General features: G+C 39.8%; 1 protein-coding gene across 6 annotated transcripts in view; it reads right to left on the bottom strand.

Annotated features, from left to right (window-relative positions):
• The window catches only part of LOC103724120 (TRAF-type zinc finger-like protein), a 117,805-nt gene extending 99,615 nt beyond the window's left edge, over positions 1 to 18,190 (bottom strand). For 5 of the 6 annotated variants that reach the window (XR_016400231.1, XR_016400230.1, XR_016400232.1 and 2 more), the window contains exons 1-3: positions 17,898 to 18,189; positions 17,725 to 17,768; positions 14,190 to 14,325 (exon numbers count right to left, since the gene is read on the bottom strand). Coding sequence is in view for 3 of the 6 variants with exons in the window: in XM_039133866.3 (XP_038989794.3) it covers positions 14,190 to 14,325; positions 17,725 to 17,768 (180 nt within the window). In the remaining 3 variants the exon portion in view is untranslated. Of the gene's footprint in view, positions 1 to 14,189; positions 14,326 to 17,724; positions 17,795 to 17,897 lie in introns of all 6 variants that reach the window. The other variant, XM_089930113.1, reaches the window with a different exon arrangement.
• Between the last annotated feature and the right edge of the window lie 818 nt (positions 18,191 to 19,008).

Here is a 19,008-nt window from a genome sequence, read left to right as displayed (position 1 = left end):
ATGGTTGGTATGCCGACATATCACCGCCTTAGCACCTGTACCATGCGTCAACATAAGGGCATACCGTGCCATGCCATACGTGACCAATGTTAATACTACAGGCTTGATACTGAGATGTAAAACCATCCTTCCGCGTCCTCAGCCTTCTGCGATGCATCTTAAGCATCCGTGTCCCAGCCTTCCGCATCCAGCTATCACGCGTTTCCATCCTTCCATCCTAGCATCTGGGATACTCAGCAGCCAGCACGGAAGGAGCATCCCGTGCGTCCGTTCACTCTCCTCTCCACGTTATCCCATGCAATCAAGAGATCCATCCTGGGATATAGAGCTCGCTATCTATATCAGGAGCTCTCTCTCGGCTAGAAGGGGGATCTCTCTTTCGAAAAAAAAAGAGGAAAAAACTCGGAAACAGAGGATGCTCTGCTTCCGAAAAAAAGAAAAAAAGAGAGGCTGATGTTTGTAATAAAAGGCTGATTTCTTTGGTGAAGGGTGATGAATGAACCTTGCTTTATTGCTTCTTTGAAGTAAACTCAGAACTTTTATTCTAAATGATTTATATCTGTTGATATTTTCTGGATTCTTGCATATTTATTTTGTAGATAGTTTTTAAATGGTTTATGTCTATTAATATATGGATTGCTTTAGTATTTGATTTGTCGTAGACGTAATAAGCATGATGAATGCTTAGAAGTTGAGTTCATGTATTCATGAAATTTATTCCATAATTAGATCTATTCTACTTTTGAATCTTTAAGTCAAGAACCGTAGAGTTTATTTCTTGGATGCAATATAGTCAAGGGGATTCCGGATCCCTAACCATCTCCATTTATTGATCTTTATTTAATTACTTATTATTCTCTACTTTCAATTTCTAGAAACCATTTCAAATCACATCTGAAATTACGCTAATAACATAGTCCGCTCCCTGAGGAATCGACCTCGGACTTTCGAGTTTTACTACTTATGCAATTCTCCTGCACTTGGGAGAGCAATTTTGCGAACGCATCAGTACCGACACTCGGTATACCAAATCGGCCTCTGTATCGAGCATACCGACACAATAACAGAGTGGCACCGGTATGGGTCCTGGTACCGAGACGGCCTACCTTGTTTGAAAGAATGCCATCAAAAGTATTCTAAAATTTAACTTGTACCATCATGTACTTAAAAAATTCCAAACTTGTAGCCTACATGAACAGCCCATGAACCATTCTTTTTCTATACCGACATGTATCAGTTGATACTGGACATACGATATTGTACCATAGGAAATATGGTATCAAGACTTGATATAATACTATATCAAGACATGGTATGGTTGCTATGCCAACATATCACCGCCTTAGCACTTGTACCATGTGTCAACATAGGGGCATACCGTGCCATGCCATATGTCACCAGTGTTAATACTACAGGCTTGATACCGAGATGTAAAACCTTGCCATAAACAGCCTATTTGTGTATCACACTAGTAACCACTACTAGAGGCAACCAAGTCATGTTCTTTGTGCAGTCCAAGTCCATAAGGAAATAGAGCACATTGCAGGCTTGATACCAAGATGTAACACCTTGCCATAAACAGCCTATTTGTGTATCACACTAGTAACCACTACTAGAGGCAACCAAGTCATGTTCTTTGTGCAGTCCAAGTCCATAACAAAAATAGAGCACATTACAGCCTTTTGTTTCAAGTTTATGTCGTGCATTTAGAGATCCAAACTTGTAGAATATGTTGCCAAACATATACAGTTCTGTAACCAGAAGTCTCCATATGGCTTTTAAAACAGCCCTTCATTTACATACTAAAAGCATCCAATATGCAATCTATATCTATCAAAAGATAGCCTATATAGGTATCGCCCAATGTAAACTTTTATGATGTTGAAATGCGTCAAGCATTAAATTATTCATGGCCTAAACCCAAAAATAGTCTCATATATATTTCTTCAATTTGTTCAAAATGTGCTACATATGCAGCCAAAACCCAATTATTAAATGGACCTACAAATAACCTGATCTTAACTCAATTAGCATAATTTCGACACAGCCCAAAAATGAGAAGATGTGAACAATCGGTCCAAATCTATGTTACATGGACTCCAATTGATGTGATGGGTGTGGGTATAAGTTTGAGTCTCAATATCCAAAGCTTTCTTCTTATGGAGCCTTGTCCATGCGTCACACCAATGTCTAGGTTTAAGTCTTGGGTGTGGAGACTTTAGGCTAAATCCAAGGGCTTGGGCAAATTAGGTCCAAATCACATCATTCCGTGTGGTTTAGCAAAGATGCCTAATCAAGAACATACGCCCAGTTGGTTTCAAATGCCAAGGCAGAAAACTGGACCATGACCATGTCCTTACAGATGGTCTAAAGCCCAAGCCATCAAGTCAAGAAGGGTGCATAGCCATATCCTTTGGGATTGCCTAGCCTGAAAGATTCAAATTCCATGAGTGGTTCTATGACCATATCCCTCTGGATGGCCTAGCTCAAAAGGAACAAATTTCAAAAATGGATTCATGGACATATCCTTTGGGGTGACCTAGGCTCAAAGCTATAAATTTCAAGAATAAGCCCATGGTTATAACCCTCAGGTTAACCAAGCCCAGAATTTTTAAATTTCAAAATTGAATCCATAGCTATATGTCTCGAAATAGTTTATTCCAGGAATTTCAAAGTGCAAGAATGAATTACTGGCATTAGGAAGCATGAGTGCATAACCATGTTCTTCAAAGTGGTTTGAGACCAAGAAATCAAGTCAGGAAGAAAGGGTGCCATAATCCAACAAATAACTGGAAACAAGTACATAAATCTGTGTGTGTAACCAATGAAAATGAACCAATCTGTGAAATATGCTAACTGCTATCAAGCATCATTTTAGGTGACATGTTTGAAGACTATAAGACTTTTCTAACCAGACTTTGAGTTTCAGTGATGTTTAGGTACAATAGGATTTACGAAACCTTGAGATTGGAGAAATACCTCAACATTTGGAAGTTAAAATTTTGACTCAGACAAAAATTGGGCTTTTCAACTAACATTCATAAACTAATTTTTTATTCTCGCGCAATTGGAATTTTAAAGTATTTTTAATGAATCCAAATAGTAGGGTACTTCCTCATTTACATGTAAATTTACTTACACAATATTACATGTAAATAAGTCTCTGTTTGCCCATCCTTGTCATAATCTACCTGCTGAGTCACCTTCTCTTTGGACTCTTGACCAACAAACCTAAGCAAGTGCTCCACCTTGTGGGCCCGACTTGTGACAGACATACCAAGGAGGTAGGGGAACTAACCTCGTGAAGTGGACCACATCTATTTCTGAACCACCTCTCCTTGCCTATAAATGGAGGCAAGGAGGGCAAGTCACGGGAAGGGAGGAAGGGTGGCTTCGTCAAGAGGAAGGAAAGAAGAAGAAGAAAATATTGTTGACGACGATGATGATAAAGAGAAGCTTCAGTTGTTTTTTCAAGCTTGAGTTGCTTGTTTCAATTTCTTCATTAGGTAAGTAACTCCCTCCTTGCCATTAATTAAGTTTTGATTGATTTATTTTATTGCTTTCATATAAGTACTTCTATCAACCATATTGAATTTAAGTATTATGTATTTCTACCTTGAACTCAATTCACAAACCAAGCTATAGTTTTGTAACTCTAAAGCACCCTGATTAATTTCCATAGCTTAGGATTTCCTTTGAAATTTCCAAGTCGGGTATCTGTCCGAAATTTCAGTTGTTTCAAGTAATTTTAGCCTCAAAACTATTTACAAACCTAATGTTCCTATTAAAATTTTGGACTTCCAATCAGCTTTGGTTTTAAAGCTGTTTCAAAATTGAAATCTAGCACTTGTTCCAAAATTCAAACACTTTTGACTGCTCCTTTCTTTGACAATTTGGTACCATGTTAATTGGAAGTTTATAAGAGAATTTGAATTGGTATTTTAGAATTTGAACATATGTGTTATGCCTTGAATTTCAGCCTGTTTCTGAACATCAACATCAATTTGTTTCCATTGAAACATATTATAAGTGTTTTTGAGAAACTTGGGATGTTTGGTAAACAAAAAATAAAATAAAAGTGAAAGACTTTTGTAGGCCCCTAGTCAGGTGGTATATCGGCCTCATTTGAAAGACTTTTGGACCGCCAACAAGGTGGTGCATGTGGCCTCATTCGAATTACCATGGGAATTTTTTTTGGACACCTAGTCACTAGGTGGTATTTTGGCCCCATATAGATTATCAATGAGACTTTCTTTGGGCCCCTAGTCGCGAAGTGGTATTTCTATCTCACTTGAATTATCGATAAGGTTATATGGACCCTTGGTCAAGCAGTATATATGGATCTCGAGGATTTATGCTCTCACTCGCATCAACAAGAAGGATTTTATGTGGCCTCATCCGGTTTACCGGTTCATTGGTGAGGATTATGTGGCCTCATCCAGTTTAATGGGAAGAATTTAATGTCATCTCATCTGCAGCAAGGATTTATGGGGCATCGATAAGTTGAACTTTGTAAGAAAATATGGAGAAAGTGGGCCCAGACACAACAATAGGGTTGCTCCATTATGACCTAAGTGTCACAGGTTCTGATGCAGGAGCAAATGGCAATGAAATTGAGCTGAGCAACACGATTGAACCCGACCCGAGTCTAGCCAAAAAAGACGAGGTGTTGTTCGTTCTGAATTTACTTGCATACGCACACGTTCCTATGTTCGGTAATAATCAGATTAGTTGCACTCTCCTAACTTGGCTTGGGGAGTTGGAGCATTAATGAGGACCTTGGAAAAGAAGACATGCATGCACAAGCAGCCGGGGGGTGTATTGCTGAATTTTGCTGCCTTGGAAGTTGATGCATTAAATGCTCTTGTTTGCTGAGCATAGTTTTGAATTCCCTTGCATTTCCTAGGCCATTTATGTATAATCCCGTTGTTTTTGAGGCTCCTCTATATATGGAGGCCTAATCTTTGTATTTTGGGCAGATTTGAATGATTTTAAGCAACCCCTTGTGGTACTTTTCAGAAAACTGAGTTTTCTACCCAAAATCTTGTTTTCTTTATCAAGTTTAGGCTTGTGGTGAGGCAAGTGAGCCCTTTATCCTTGAGTTGGTGGCGTAGCCTTTATGCTCTTGGTGGTGAGCTCTATTTATCCTTCTTCTCAGATTCTTCTTGTTACGAGCTGAAGTGTTGAGCATTACGCATCAGATTGGTATCAGAGCCAGGTTGTTTTCAGTTCGTTTCCTTTGCATTTCTTTATCTATTTACCCAGAAAAACGTTCCCTCTAAGTCCACAAAGAACCTCCAGCCCCAAAACACATTATTCAGTCCACAAAAGAACCCAGCAATGGAAGAAGTTCCAAGAGGATTGACTCTTGAACAAGCTCACAATGAGCGGAGAGATCGACAAATTGTTACGCTCCAGCAGCAAATGGGAGAAATCCTTACCCTTTTAAGGGGTGGGAATGGTAGAGGAAGTGATGGGAGTAGTGATTCTGACCATAGCAGCCCAAGGCGTGGGAGAAGAAACCATGTACGTGACGATTTCTGAGATGTGAAGGTTGAACCACCTGAGTTCGATGGAAGCTTGAACCCGGAAGATTATCTTGAATGGGTGCAATCCATCAAGAGAGTCTTGGAAGCTAAGGGATATTCCAATGAGAAGAGCTTCAAGATGGCTGTACTTAAGCTCAAGAAGTATGCATCCCTTTGGTATGAGCACATGAAGCACCAAAGAATGCAAGAAGGCAAAAGGAGTATTCGCTCATGGGCTAAGCTGCAGAAGCTCATGGACAAGCGTTTTCTTCCATCCACTTACAAGCAAGAGTTGTACCTTCAAATGACACATTTGAAGCAAGGAGTTCTCAGCATGGCGGAGTACACACGGGAGTTTGAACAACTCAAGCTGCGTACGGGAGTGAATGAGGAGCCCGAGCAAACCATTGCTAGGTACATTGGTGGTATGAACTCCATCTATGCTGAAAAGGTGGATTTACAGCCTTATTGGTCATTTGATGATGTTGTCAAGATTGCCCTAAAGGTGGAAAAACAGTTTTCAAGTAAGAAATCCATCTCTAAACCGTTTAGAGCAAGTTCATCTTCAGTTTCTGAGCAGCAACCAAGATATGATAAGGAGAAAAACAAAGCCAAAGAAGCTGCTCAAGAGGTTCCCAAGAAGTTTGATGGCAAGAAGTGCTTTAAATGTCATGGTTTTGGTCATTTTCAAGCTGAATGTCCAAACAAAAGAGTCATGACCTTGAGGGAGGTAGACGAGATTAATCACGAGATAGATAATGATGGTGATGATGAAGGAGATGAAGAGGAAGAAACCCTTGTAGCTGCTGATCATGGTGAATCCTTAATGATTAAGAGTGTTCTTCATGTTCTTGAATCACCCAAGGAGAACAAGGAGCAACGTGAGCAGATCTTTCACACTCGTTGCACCATCAAGGGCAAGGTGTGTGATTTGATTATAGACAGTGGGAGTTGCACCAACGTAGCTTCAACATTAATGGTTGGCAAACTTGAGCTTCCTACGCTTGAACACCCACATCCTTACAAGCTCCAATGGCTGAACAAAGGCAATGAAGTTTCGGTAACAAAACAGGCCCTTATCTCTTTTTCCATTGGTAATATTTATCATGATGAGATCCTATGTGATGTTATACCTATGGATGCTTGTCATTTGCTACTAGGGAGGCCATGGCAGTTTGATAAACGAGTTTTACATAATGGTCACCAAAACACTTATTCTCTCATTACCAATCACAAGAAAATCACCTTTACCCCATTGCCCCCACCAAAACACAAAACCCAGCCTGGGAAGGGAAACACAAGAGAGAAGGAGCTATTCTTGAGTGAAACACGGGTTGAGAGAAAAATTCAGAGAGGGAGACCCTTTTTCGTCTTGCTTGTTGTTGAGCAAACTACAAGCAAGGAGGAGATGACCTTAAATCCCATGGTACAACCCTTACTAACTCGTTTTGGAGATGTTTTTCCTAATGATTTGCCCACAGGTTTACCTCCAATTCGTGGTATTGAGCACCATATTGACTTGATTCCGGGAGCTATGTTGCCTAACAAGGCTGCCTATAGGTGTAGCCCACAAGAAACAAAGGAGATGCAAAGACAAGTTGATGAGTTGATTACCAAAGGCTATGTCTGAGAGAGCATGAGTCCTTGTTCAGTTCCAGCTTTGCTTGTTCCTAAGAAGGATGGCACTATGAGAATATGTGTAGACAGCCGTGCTATCAACAACATTACCGTCAAATATAGGTACCCCATTCCTAGACTTGACGATATGTTGGACGAGCTTCATGGTGCACAAGTCTTTTCCAAGGTTGATTTGCGAAGTGGCTATCACCAAATCAGAATCCGAGATGGAGATGAGTGGAAAACAGCATTCAAGACTAAAGGAGGCCTCTATGAGTGGATGGTGATGCCATTTGGGTTATCAAATGCTCCAAGTACCTTCATGAGGCTAATGAATGAGGTGCTAAGGTCCTTCATTGGAAAGTTCGTGGTGGTGTATTTTGATGATATCCTCATCTATTCAAAGAATGAGAAGGAGCACTTGGAGCATCTTGAACAAGTGTTTTCAGTTCTGCGCAAGCAACATCTTTATGCAAAGATGGAGAAGTGTGAGTTCTTTTCATCAAGCATTGTGTTCCTTGGCTATGTCGTGTCCAAGGATGGAATTTCAGTTGATCAGTCCAAGGTGGAGGCTATTCGCACATGGCCAACTCCTAAGTCCATTTCTGATGTGAGAAGCTTCCATGGGTTAGCCTCTTTCTACCGAAGGTTTATTCACAATTTCAGCTCACATATGGCCCCTATTACTGAGTGCTTGAAGAATGGTTCATTTGCATGGACTCAATCTGCCCAACGAGCTTTTGAGGCTATCAAACAAAAGCTTTGCACCGCACCTATTCTTGCCTTGCCAGATTTTGATCAAGTCTTCAAAGTTGAGTGTGATGCAAGTGGAGTTGGAATTGGAGCTATTCTTGTTCAAAATAAGCGTCCCATTGCTTATTTCAGTGAGAAACTCAATGGAGCAAGGCTCAATTACAGCACCTACGACAAGGAGTTCTATGCTATTGTTCGTGCTCTTGATCATTGGAGTCACTATTTGAAGCCTAAGCAGTTTGTGCTACATTCTGATCATGAGGCATTGAAGTACATCAATGGTCAGCACAAGTTGAGTTCACGGCATGCTAAATGGGTGGAGTTCCTCCAATCTTTCTCCTTTGTGTCCAAACACAAGGCGGGAAAATGCAATGTTGTAGCTGATGCTCTTTCAAGGAGATACTCATTGCTTGCTGTTCTTGAGGCAAAGGTGCTGGGATTTAGCTTCATCAAGGAGTTGTACTATGAGGATACTGATTTCTCTCCATACTTTGGTAGGGAGGACAACACCTTACCGAGTTCTTACAACATTCAAGAAGGTTTTCTTTTCAAGGGAAACAAGCTGTGTATTCCCAAGGGTTCAATTAGAGATCTTCTTATTCGGGAAGCTCATGGAGGAGGTTTAGCTGGTCATTTTGGTATCAACAAGACGTTGAAAATCTTATCTGAGCATTTCTATTGGCCACGCATGAATGGTGATGTTCAAGCCATTATCTCTAGGTGTGCTACCTGTCATCGTGCCAAATCTCAGTTTCATCACGGCATGTACACTCCTCTCCCTGTTCCAAGCCGTCCATGGGAGGATGTTAGCATGGATTTCATTGTGGCTCTTCCAAGAACACAGCGAGGCAAATATACAATCATGGTTGTTGTTGATCGCTTTTCAAAAATGGCACACTGTATTCCATGCCACAAGACCGATGATGCATCTCACATTGCTGAACTCTATTTCAAGGAGATCATTCGTCTTCATGGAGTTCCAAAGACCATTGTTTCAGATCGGGATACTAAGTTCGTGAGCTATTTTTGGAAGACATTGTGGAGAATGCTTGGTACTCGCCTCCTATTCAGCACTTCCTATCATCCGCAAACGGATGGTCAAACTAAGGTTAGCAATCGTACTCTCACCACCCTTCTTCGTACCTTGATCAAGAAGTCTCTCAAGGAGTGGGATTTGAAGTTAGCTCACGCTGAGTTTGCATACAACCGATCACCATGCTATTCAACAGGGAAGACTCCATTTGAGGTGAACTATGGGCTGAATCCTCTCTCCCCCATTGATCTTATTCCTCTGCCAATACAGTCCCGTGTTAGCTTTGAAGCTGAGGAACGAGCTAAGGAAATGAAGAAGTTACATGAGCAGGTTCGAGCCAAAATTGAGAAGGTGAATGAGATATACAAGCAACGGGCTAACAAACATCGTAAGAAGACCATTTTCAAGCCCGGTGATCTGGTTTGGCTCCACTTTCGCAAGGAAAGATTTCCCTCCAAAAGGAAAAGCAAGCTCATGCCCCCTTCAGAAGGACCATTCAAAGTCCTCGAACGCATTGGTGATAATGCTTACAAGTTGGAAATCCCCGGAGAGATGTCCGTTTCAGCAACTTTCAACGTTGGTGATCTTTCACCATACTTGGAGGATGAATTCCTTGAGGATTTGAGGGCAAATCCAAAAGAACCCCGGGAGGTTGATGCAGGAGCAAATGGCAATGAAATTGAGCTGAGCAACATGATTGAACCCAACCCGAGTCTAGCCAAAAAAAACGAGGTGTTGTTCGTTCTGAATTTACTTGCATACGCACACGTTCCTATGTTCGGTAATAATCAGATTAGTTGCACTCTCCTAACTTGGCTTGGGGAGTTGGAGCATTAATGAGGACCTTGGAAAAGAAGACATGCATGCCCAAGCAGCCGGGGGGTGTATTGCTGAATTTTGCTGCCTTGGAAGTTGATGCATTAAATGCTCTTGTTTGCTGAGCATAATTTTGAATTCCCTTGCATTTCCTAGGCCATTTATGTATAATCCCGTTGTTTTTGAGGCTCCTCTATATATGGAGGCCTAATCTTTGTATTTTGGGCAGATTTGAATGATTTTAAGCAACCCCTTGTGGTACTTTTCAGAAAACTGAGTTTTCTACCCAAAATCTTGTTTTCTTTATCAAGTTTAGGCTTGTGGTGAGGCAAGTGAGCCCTTTATCCTTGAGTTGGTGGCGTAGCCTTTATGCTCTTGGTGGTGAGCTCTATTTATCCTTCTTCTTCTTCTTAGATTCTTCTTGTTACGGCTGAAGTGTTGAGCATTACGCATCAGGTTCAAAATACAAAAACAGCCTCCTACAAGTAGCGGTAAGGCTACATACATCTGAGCCTGCCCAAATCCTAAAATTAGGGTTGGAAAAGGGCCGGATTAGGCTAGGCTACGCCCTTACCCAAGCCTTGACTGAGTTGTTTACTCGGGCTTCCGACCAGGCTTGGGCTTGAAAATTTTAAAAAATCAAGGGCCAAACCCGACCCGAAGGCCCATGGGCCATGCCACAAGAACCCCATCATTTATGTTTTCTGAAAAATAAAAAAATCACAACCACTCAATCGCGATCAAACAGTCGTAATTGCATACAATGGTCATAGGAATCGAGGACCCAGCCCTTGCAGTGGTCAATAGTGAGGACAAAGAAGGCGACGACGTAGAGCATTGATAATTTGATCATGTGCGCTACTTTAAAATCATTTATTTTCCTACAGACCCTTAAGTTCACGATAAGAGTTTACTAAGCTTCATAGCTCACTTTATTTATTATGCAATTTTTTAAAGTGGTTGGTGAAAGCTCTAGGATACTTATTTGACAAATGGATTTGATATTTTGGAAATTGACATTTTGATCTAATGATCATTGAAGTGATGTTGGCAATGTCTACGCTAGTACCTTTGATGGTATTATATTATGTATGACAAGTTGTAATGCTTAAGGTTGTAAATAGATTTTTGATAGACATTATGGGCATAGTATGTTTTTAGTTACTTTCTTTGATCATATGGATTTTATTAAGGATATTAAATGTTTATGATATTTAGACCAATTTTCATTGAAGTTGATTAAGTTTGAATTTTAGGTTTTTCAAGAAAAGTTTAAAACCTTCAGGATATAAATATTACCAAGGTCCGCCGTACCGGTACCGGTCGGCGTACCGGTGGCCGGCCGGACCGGTACGGTACCGGTCCGGTCCGGTACATACCAGCCGGTACCGGTGGTTTCAAAAACCACAGCGCGAGGCGCTGTGGTTCTTTAAAAAAAAAAAATCGTACCGGTGCAAACCGGCCGGTACGGGCTCCGAGCCGGCCGGTTCGGCTAAAAAACCGGAAAATACCGATTTTTTAGTGGTTTCGGTACCGGTCTAGGACCGGACCGGTACGGCATTCCATGAATATTACCTTCAAGAATGGCTTCTCTCTTATGACAAAGATAGACCTTGATGTTTCTAAACTAGATAAGTTCAAATAAAAACTCTAAGTCTCAAAATTAGACAAAGGCAAAAGGTTAAACAAGACACCTGCATCTCTAACTTAGACAAGGGGAAGTCAAGAAAAAACTCTTTGAGCATCCAAATTGGATGGGTTCAGGAAAGACCTCTGCTTATCTAAATTAGTCAAAGACATGATTAATAAAAGCCTCTACATTTCTAAACTAGGCAAGGGCAAAATCTAGACAGACCTCTTTATCTAAACTAGATAAGTTCATGAAATACCTCTTAGTATCTAAATTGGTTAAAGGTAAAATTGAGATAAGACCTCCAAGTCTGTAATCGGACAAGATAGACCTCCTAAACTCCAACCAGGGTAAATTCCGAAACAAACCTCCAAGTTCCTAAATAAGGCAACTTCAATAAATATTAAAACTTCGTCTTTACACTAAATTCCTATTTCTAGTATCATATTTTTGACCCTTAACCAATATAGTTCTCTTTCTTTCTTGTTGTACCCTACAATCTACCCCTGGCTCCATGTAAAATTGATGGAATTGCAATAAAATTACATAATATTATCCTTTCAATTTTCTTTAGCATTTTCTTAAGGTCTCTAAATCAAAGGTGCCCTGGTACCAATAGACTCCTGAGCAAGGTTCGCAGAATGTTCACGAGCAGTCTTGAGTGCTCAAGTGATCGCAAGCCCGACTGAGGGGGGAGTTTAATTGAGCCAGGTGAGGGGATTGAACCAAGTTAATTGAGCTGGAGATCCTTCTAACCAAGGAGTTAGGTTCGGCATCTATTTAGAACCGACAGGGAGAGCCACCCCGGTTCACTACCAATTCGTACGGCCAACCATGCTCTTGAGCCTATTGGAAGCCATGAGCTACATTATCCAAAACGCCCACATTATCAAAAGAGAAAAACTCCCCTAGGGTGGACTTGACAAGATTAATCCACAAAATTAATTGTGCATCTCTTTTCTCTCTAGAGACATTCAAACCCATCTTTGGAATAAATGCATGATTGCATAATTCTAGCACATGAGGTGAGACTCAAAACCCACAATCACCTGATTGGAAGTCAGAATGGGCTACAAGCTAGTTTGATGTGATAGTGAGATAACAAATTCTTGTGGGACTGTAGATAGGGCCCTCTTAGCAACTTATTCAAAAATCATCTTGAACAAAAGTTAATTGCTCAGGTTATTCTCGAATTTACCTGAATTTTAATGTAGGTTTTTGGCAATCAACCTTAAAATCCCCAAAAATGTTCATTTTTTGATCTAGGATTCATGCTCTAGGGTCCAATGCTCACATAAGATTTACATATAATTTAATAGAGCTCACCTTAGTTCCGCCAATTAGTCATGAATTAGTGAATTGAATCATTGATGAAATTTAAAACAAGTATAGGAAATAAAAACACCTAATTAGAATGAATTTCTAGTTCGAAAAAAGGTTGCAAATTGGTTGATATAACAGCTTGTTCCCTTTTCCTTCCTCTCATTTCCAACTTCAAATGGTGGGAAACCACCTTTTAACTCGAGCAGTACACAGGTACCACTTTGTTCAAGATTGATTTGATATCGGTTTGGCGCATTTGACCCTAATATACTGCCGAACTACTCATTCGGCCCTTTATTTGAGAGGTTCATGCAGTTTTTGTTTGGATTGAGTCTCTCTTGGATCGAGAAGGCCTTAATATGATATTTTCCAAGTGGTACACACCAAACTGCTCATTTTTCACACCTATCAAGTCAAACAGAAGACCAGACTTCCACCACCAAGTTATTGACATCTAATTTTGATGTGTCTAAACTTCGCTATTACTTTTTGTGAGTCAATTGACTAATTCCTTGAACTGCAATATAACATTTTATCCATCTCACACTGAGTTTCAAGATGTCCATATGAGGAAGATAATTGGTGAACATGAGAAAGGAGGCATATATCTTCTTGATCCTAATGGTAGTTCTTCAACAATGTAGAACATAAAGAGGCTCTAGATAACTAGCATTTTCACTCAGCATGTCCATCTTTTTCTATTTTGTATTATGTTTCCTCTAGTGGTCATGAAATGTCTAGCATCGTAGATGAGTCTTCTGAGTTTGCTAAACATCATAAAACTAGAATTCCTCCTTGCACAAATAAACCAATAGGCAATAGTCATCCTTTTGCACTCAGGCATGGTGATGGCCTTTCATTCCGCAGGAAAGCATTGTTGAGTCCCCGCCCGTCGTGAACGGTTTTTATTCAATTATGAAATGACTCATTTTGATGGAGATTTATAGCATCATTCAAGTAAATACAGATTGAGATCGTAGAAACATGTTTGGACTTTTGACCATTCCATATTCTTGGTGGTTCTAGACACAACATACTGTTGTTGTAAGACACCACTTAGTTAGGCCTATATACTATGTTTGGGGATCATCTTTCATAGATCAAATATAAACTTTATTTATCGAGGATTTTTGTCTCAGCCAAAGCCTTATAATGATAATATATTGAATATGGCATTAAGTTTTTCATAATCAATACCAATTATTTTTTGATAAAAATATTCTTAATACATTATTCTCATTTCTCAATACTTGTTATAACTAGAATTGTATAAAAGCAAAAAAATAGAAATGATGTCTTTCCAATTATTGAAAAAGTTGATGGACAGTATAAGATACAACTATCAACTATATAAAATTCACATAAAGTAACTAAAGTTATGCACTGGAAACATGGAAAGACTATCTGGTTGATAAAATAGAAACCAATTGTCAAGAACATATCGCAATTTTTATTAAAATCAACATGTAGGATATGATCAGCACCGTACCGGAGCATGAGTTTCATAGTAATGTTCATTGGCATGCTTTTTTGGAACCATATCTCCACAAATCTCACACTTTTGAAGATTGCGAGAACAATGCGCATAGTGAAGTTCCATGTTTGGAGTTAGAATATCTCTCTCACTACATGCATAGAGAAATAATTAAGGCCATCACTGAATAATTTAAAACATAAAATGACTATGTTGTTAGGTAAGTGTGTGTGTGGATTTAATAAACAACTGATTTGTCTAAATCATCAATTAATGACTAGAAAAGGTGAAAAGCTGTCTTGTCTATGCTATTAGCCCTCTCAATGCATGTGGATGTGGCAGCGGCGAGGTAGGTGGCGGCGTCGAGGTGGGTGGCGGCGCCGAGGTGGGTAGCGGCAGCAGAGGAGCGGTGGGAGAAGAAAAAAAAATTACGCTAATTGAGTGAAAAAAAAATCTCGCAACAAAAATCATGTGGATTTGGGTTGCTTGGATTGTTATGGATAGTTAGAATTTGAGGAGAAAATTTAGTTTCAAAGATATTTGGAGAAAAAAAGGCCAAATCTGAAATTTGTTAACCAAATTCAAATTCTAGATAAGCTGTAATCTGTTAAAAAAACTAATTACACTTTCCTTGGGTGGTGGGACACATGGAGGGAAGAAAAGAAAAGAAGTGGTGATGGATTTCGAGATTTGGAGAGAAGATTATGGATAGTTGGAATTTGAGGAGCAAATTTAGTTTCAAAGATATTTGGGGAAAAGGCCAAATCTGAAATTTGTTAGCCATATTTCAATTCTAAATGAGTTGTAATCTGTTAGAAAAACTAATTACACTTTCCTTGGGTGGTGGGACACATGGAGGGAAGAAAAGGGAAAAAGTGGTGATGGATTTCGAGATTTGGAGAGAAGATTAAGGGAAAAAAACTGAAATCTGTTAGTCTTTTTTTTTTTTTTTTTGCGCTCTCTGTTTGCCCTTCTTTTTTTTTGCAACTAAGATGACGGCGACAATGAAAACGATGAAGGACTTGGCTTCTGGCGTCTATTGGATGATGCAAGAACAACAGACAGTGATGACGGAGGAACCCGAGAAGAAGGCCGTCGAATCTCGCTGTGGTTCGGCGGTGACGACGAGTTCTTCTTGTCGTTCGACGACGATGATCTCTTTGTGTGGCTCGGCGATAGCAATGATCTCTCCTTGGGCTTGGCGAGGGCGTCGAAGTCTTCTTCAAGTTCGAAACTTGTTGTGCTTGATGCGCTACGAATTTCGATATGATCCGGCGTTCGCAGTGCGAGTGTTTAAGCAAAGAACAAGTAAGAAAGTGCATAGTACACATGAGAAAATGGGAGTGGAGGTGGACCGTCCATAAACTAGGATCTTCGACGAAGCGGCGAAGGATGATCAAATGATGAGTAGTAGACACTTCGGCTCTAATACCAATTTGATAACAATGTCCCAAACAATGCAAACCCTAGGAATCCACCAATAGGTCGTTCGAAATTCACCGAACAATGGTAACTAAACCCGCAAAATCCACCAACAGGGTATTGGAATCTACCAACAAAAGAAAATATGAGGAAGCTCTCAAAACTAATAATCATTCCTCCTTTTAACAAAGTCTTACAAGCCTTTATATAGACAAAAACTAAAAAAAAAAACACCAAAATATCCCTAAAGGAAAAGACCAAAGTACCCAACAAATAAAACATAAAGACTCTCTCTCTCTCTCATAATCTATCTTCCAGCCAAAGTGTCACTGGGTGGGTTGCCCTCCTGTGCCTGGGACTGTACACGTGTCTGATCGATGATCTGGGGCTGATGTCCGCACCATTATACTTCATGATTTAACAGACTGGGGCTGATCTAAGTTTCAGAAATCTGATTTTCAGCATTAGCTAGTTTCCTAAATTCGATATAAGGAATTTGCAAATCTTAGGATGCACCATAGGGACGGTAACATATAAATCCCCATTAAACTTTGAAAAAACAAGAAAAATATACTTTTCTAGGTGATGATCATATACAAAATTTCAATTCAATTGTCATATCTAAGCTTTGATAATTTTTGTTTTAGTCCAATAATCAATAACATCTAAAATTCAGATTGTTTCAAATGGAATGATTAGTATAAGTAATCTACATGACATGATAATCAACGGCACCAATGTTCGCTGTCTCGGTACCGAACCCCATACCTGTACCATATTATTATAGCGTTGGTACACGATACGGTACGAGATGGTAAGGCGTACCGAGTGTTGGTATGGTACGAGACTACGTACCAATTCAGTATAGTACACCCAGTATGGTACGATATCGACCGGTACGGCAAAGCTTGAATCATACAGTAATATAAGTTCTCTGCATGACATGATAATCAATGGTACAGTACTGTAAGTTTTCTACATGACATGATATTCAATGGTACAGTGTCACTTCATATAATTTGGGACAAAAAGGATTGCCTTTCCTTATCTACAACTTATAGTTCAGAATTAAGTATTATATTTACCAAGATTTCAGCAAATTTAGGGGTTGTTTGGTTCTTGTTTTTGTACTTTTGTTTAATACTGCACGAAGATTGATTTGGAGATGGCATTGGCAAGGAACTTCTGCCAGTCTCTTGCTCCTATTTTCATTTTTTTTGGAAGTCATAAATCTTTGTTGCCAAAAGCTCTAAAGGTTTTACAAACAATTTACAAACAAAAGAGTTTCATCATATATACTTGTTCAGTCTAGCTCAAATTTCTTCTTGGATTTTTTTAAAACAAAAACAGAAAACAGAAGCAATACCAAAGCAGCCCTTACTATTTAGTTTGAATGGTCAAGTTGAACCTGACTTTTCTATTCTTTTTAACAGTAATACAAAGAACATGCTAACAGCCCTTAACCAGGTATAAGCAGTGTACACGTTACAGTGGCTCCCTGAACCCATATGCTAGCATAACTTAGAATGTTGGCACAAGTCTGGAGAAAGTTGAGATCAGGTTGATTAATGCCTTTCGTATCTACAACGTCCTTCGATGGAGCATTTTTGCCCTGCGTTGCTCTCTATAGCCAAACCCATATTTATAAAGAAAGGACTAGTTTCTTCTGCTGCTGTCAATTTTAGATTTCCTGAGGATTAGTTTTTTTCCAAATTCAATCCAACTTTCTTATACGTTCAAGAATAAGGTGCATTAAGGATAAATCCAACTATTCTAGCCTGCCTTGACACATAATTGAACATCCTCGTAAAAGTTAAACTCAAAGACTCTCCATTACCTTTCATCCATCCCCACCTCGATCCTAAGGCCAACAAGTTTATAATAAAAGACAAATCAACTTTTCTCCTTCTAATCACAAAGATACCCTCCCATATAACAAATTCCTGAGAAGATACATAACTTCGAAGATGGGAAGCTAAGAACGCCTTTGTATTCTAACCAGCGGTTAAAAAGAACAATAGATCAAAACAAGATAACTGGAAACACCACTAACAACCATAAATTGTGGAATTGCAAACATATTTTTAGAAAATCAAAGCAACAAAATAATACCAAAAGAAGAGATTACCAGTGGCTGCAGGTGGATGTGGTCGGTTCCGATGAAATCTCCATCTAAGGCGTACGGGGAAAATCAAACCATATTGCACGATTTTAAAAAAATAATCACTACTCGGAAACGATTGAGAAAAGAGTACCGAGAATCGAAATGATAGAATTAAAATAAAAGACGGGAACAAATACCTCAGATCACGGTAGCGAGGATTCCAAATCCAGGACGGGAAGGATTCTTCCGTAGCGGCTGTTCGCCGGGAGTTTTTTTTTATTTTTTTGAGCTGAGTCGCATAAAAAGTCTGTCGGGGTCTCTCCGTGGTCCTCTTCTTGATCCTGCTTAACGTGCCCAGCTAGTTCAGACAATCAAATTTATTGATGAACGATGGGCATTGAAAAGCGCAGGGACCCCAGTGTGTGGCAGGACGCTAGCTGATTGATAGTGCTTCCTGCGGAACACTGGAACTCGGGCCCTGCACCGACCTACCGATGCTGGTGTCCCCGTGCGTCTGTCCTGGATCCACTGGGGGGCAGTGCTCTTTTTCATGCCGTGGCAGGTGAGAAATCAAGCAGGGAATCCTTAATTTTACCTGGCGCAAATTGATATTGTGTGAGTGTAATCATCAATCAAAATATAGATGCAAGGTAATATCTAATATGAATCATTCTTAAAGGAAGCATTGTGATCAAATAAAGTACCCTATAATTATAAATATATTATCTATAATACTCATAAAGATGCAAAGCTTTTTTCTGGCCATCCATCATAATTGCCTAAAATACCATCAAGCAATATTATTATCATCTTCCACTTCGGGGACTCAATAATGATCTGGCCCGGATTCGATGTTGAGTTGCCATTACCCTTCAGATCTACTGTCTGTCAATGACAATGCAACATATAGCAAGTCTATCTACAACTCGGCAAATCTAAAGGAGCGGCTACAGCTCCGGGCAGTAAAGGTGTGCAAATAAGAGTAAACAATTGTAGCTCGGCCGCTGATTTCAAAGCCGGAGCATAACAAAACCACATCCTCATCTCTATATAAACAGGGTCGAGGACCAAGGTATGGATCTAATTTGATCTCACAAATCTCACAACTCATACTTTCCACTCTTTAGATCTTCTTTCTTCTACCCTGTGCCACCAAAGCTCTGCCAAACTTAAGCATCGGTGGATCTCTTGCCAGATCAATTCCGACGACCTTTGATTGTCTTTGTGCTTGCTGTTGGATCCCGTTTAATTAAACCCTGATCTCGTTTAATTAGAACCCATATCTTGACAAGTGTCACTTGTAAATCT

Source organism: Phoenix dactylifera, chromosome 4 (assembly GCF_051530095.1).
Source record: "Phoenix dactylifera cultivar Ajwa chromosome 4, Ajwa_hap1_PhDact_Kaust_v1.1, whole genome shotgun sequence".
NCBI classification, from domain to species: domain Eukaryota; kingdom Viridiplantae; phylum Streptophyta; class Magnoliopsida; order Arecales; family Arecaceae; genus Phoenix; species Phoenix dactylifera.
The sequence above is the reverse complement of the archived record's forward strand: the minus strand, read 5'-3'. Positions and strand labels throughout refer to the sequence as shown.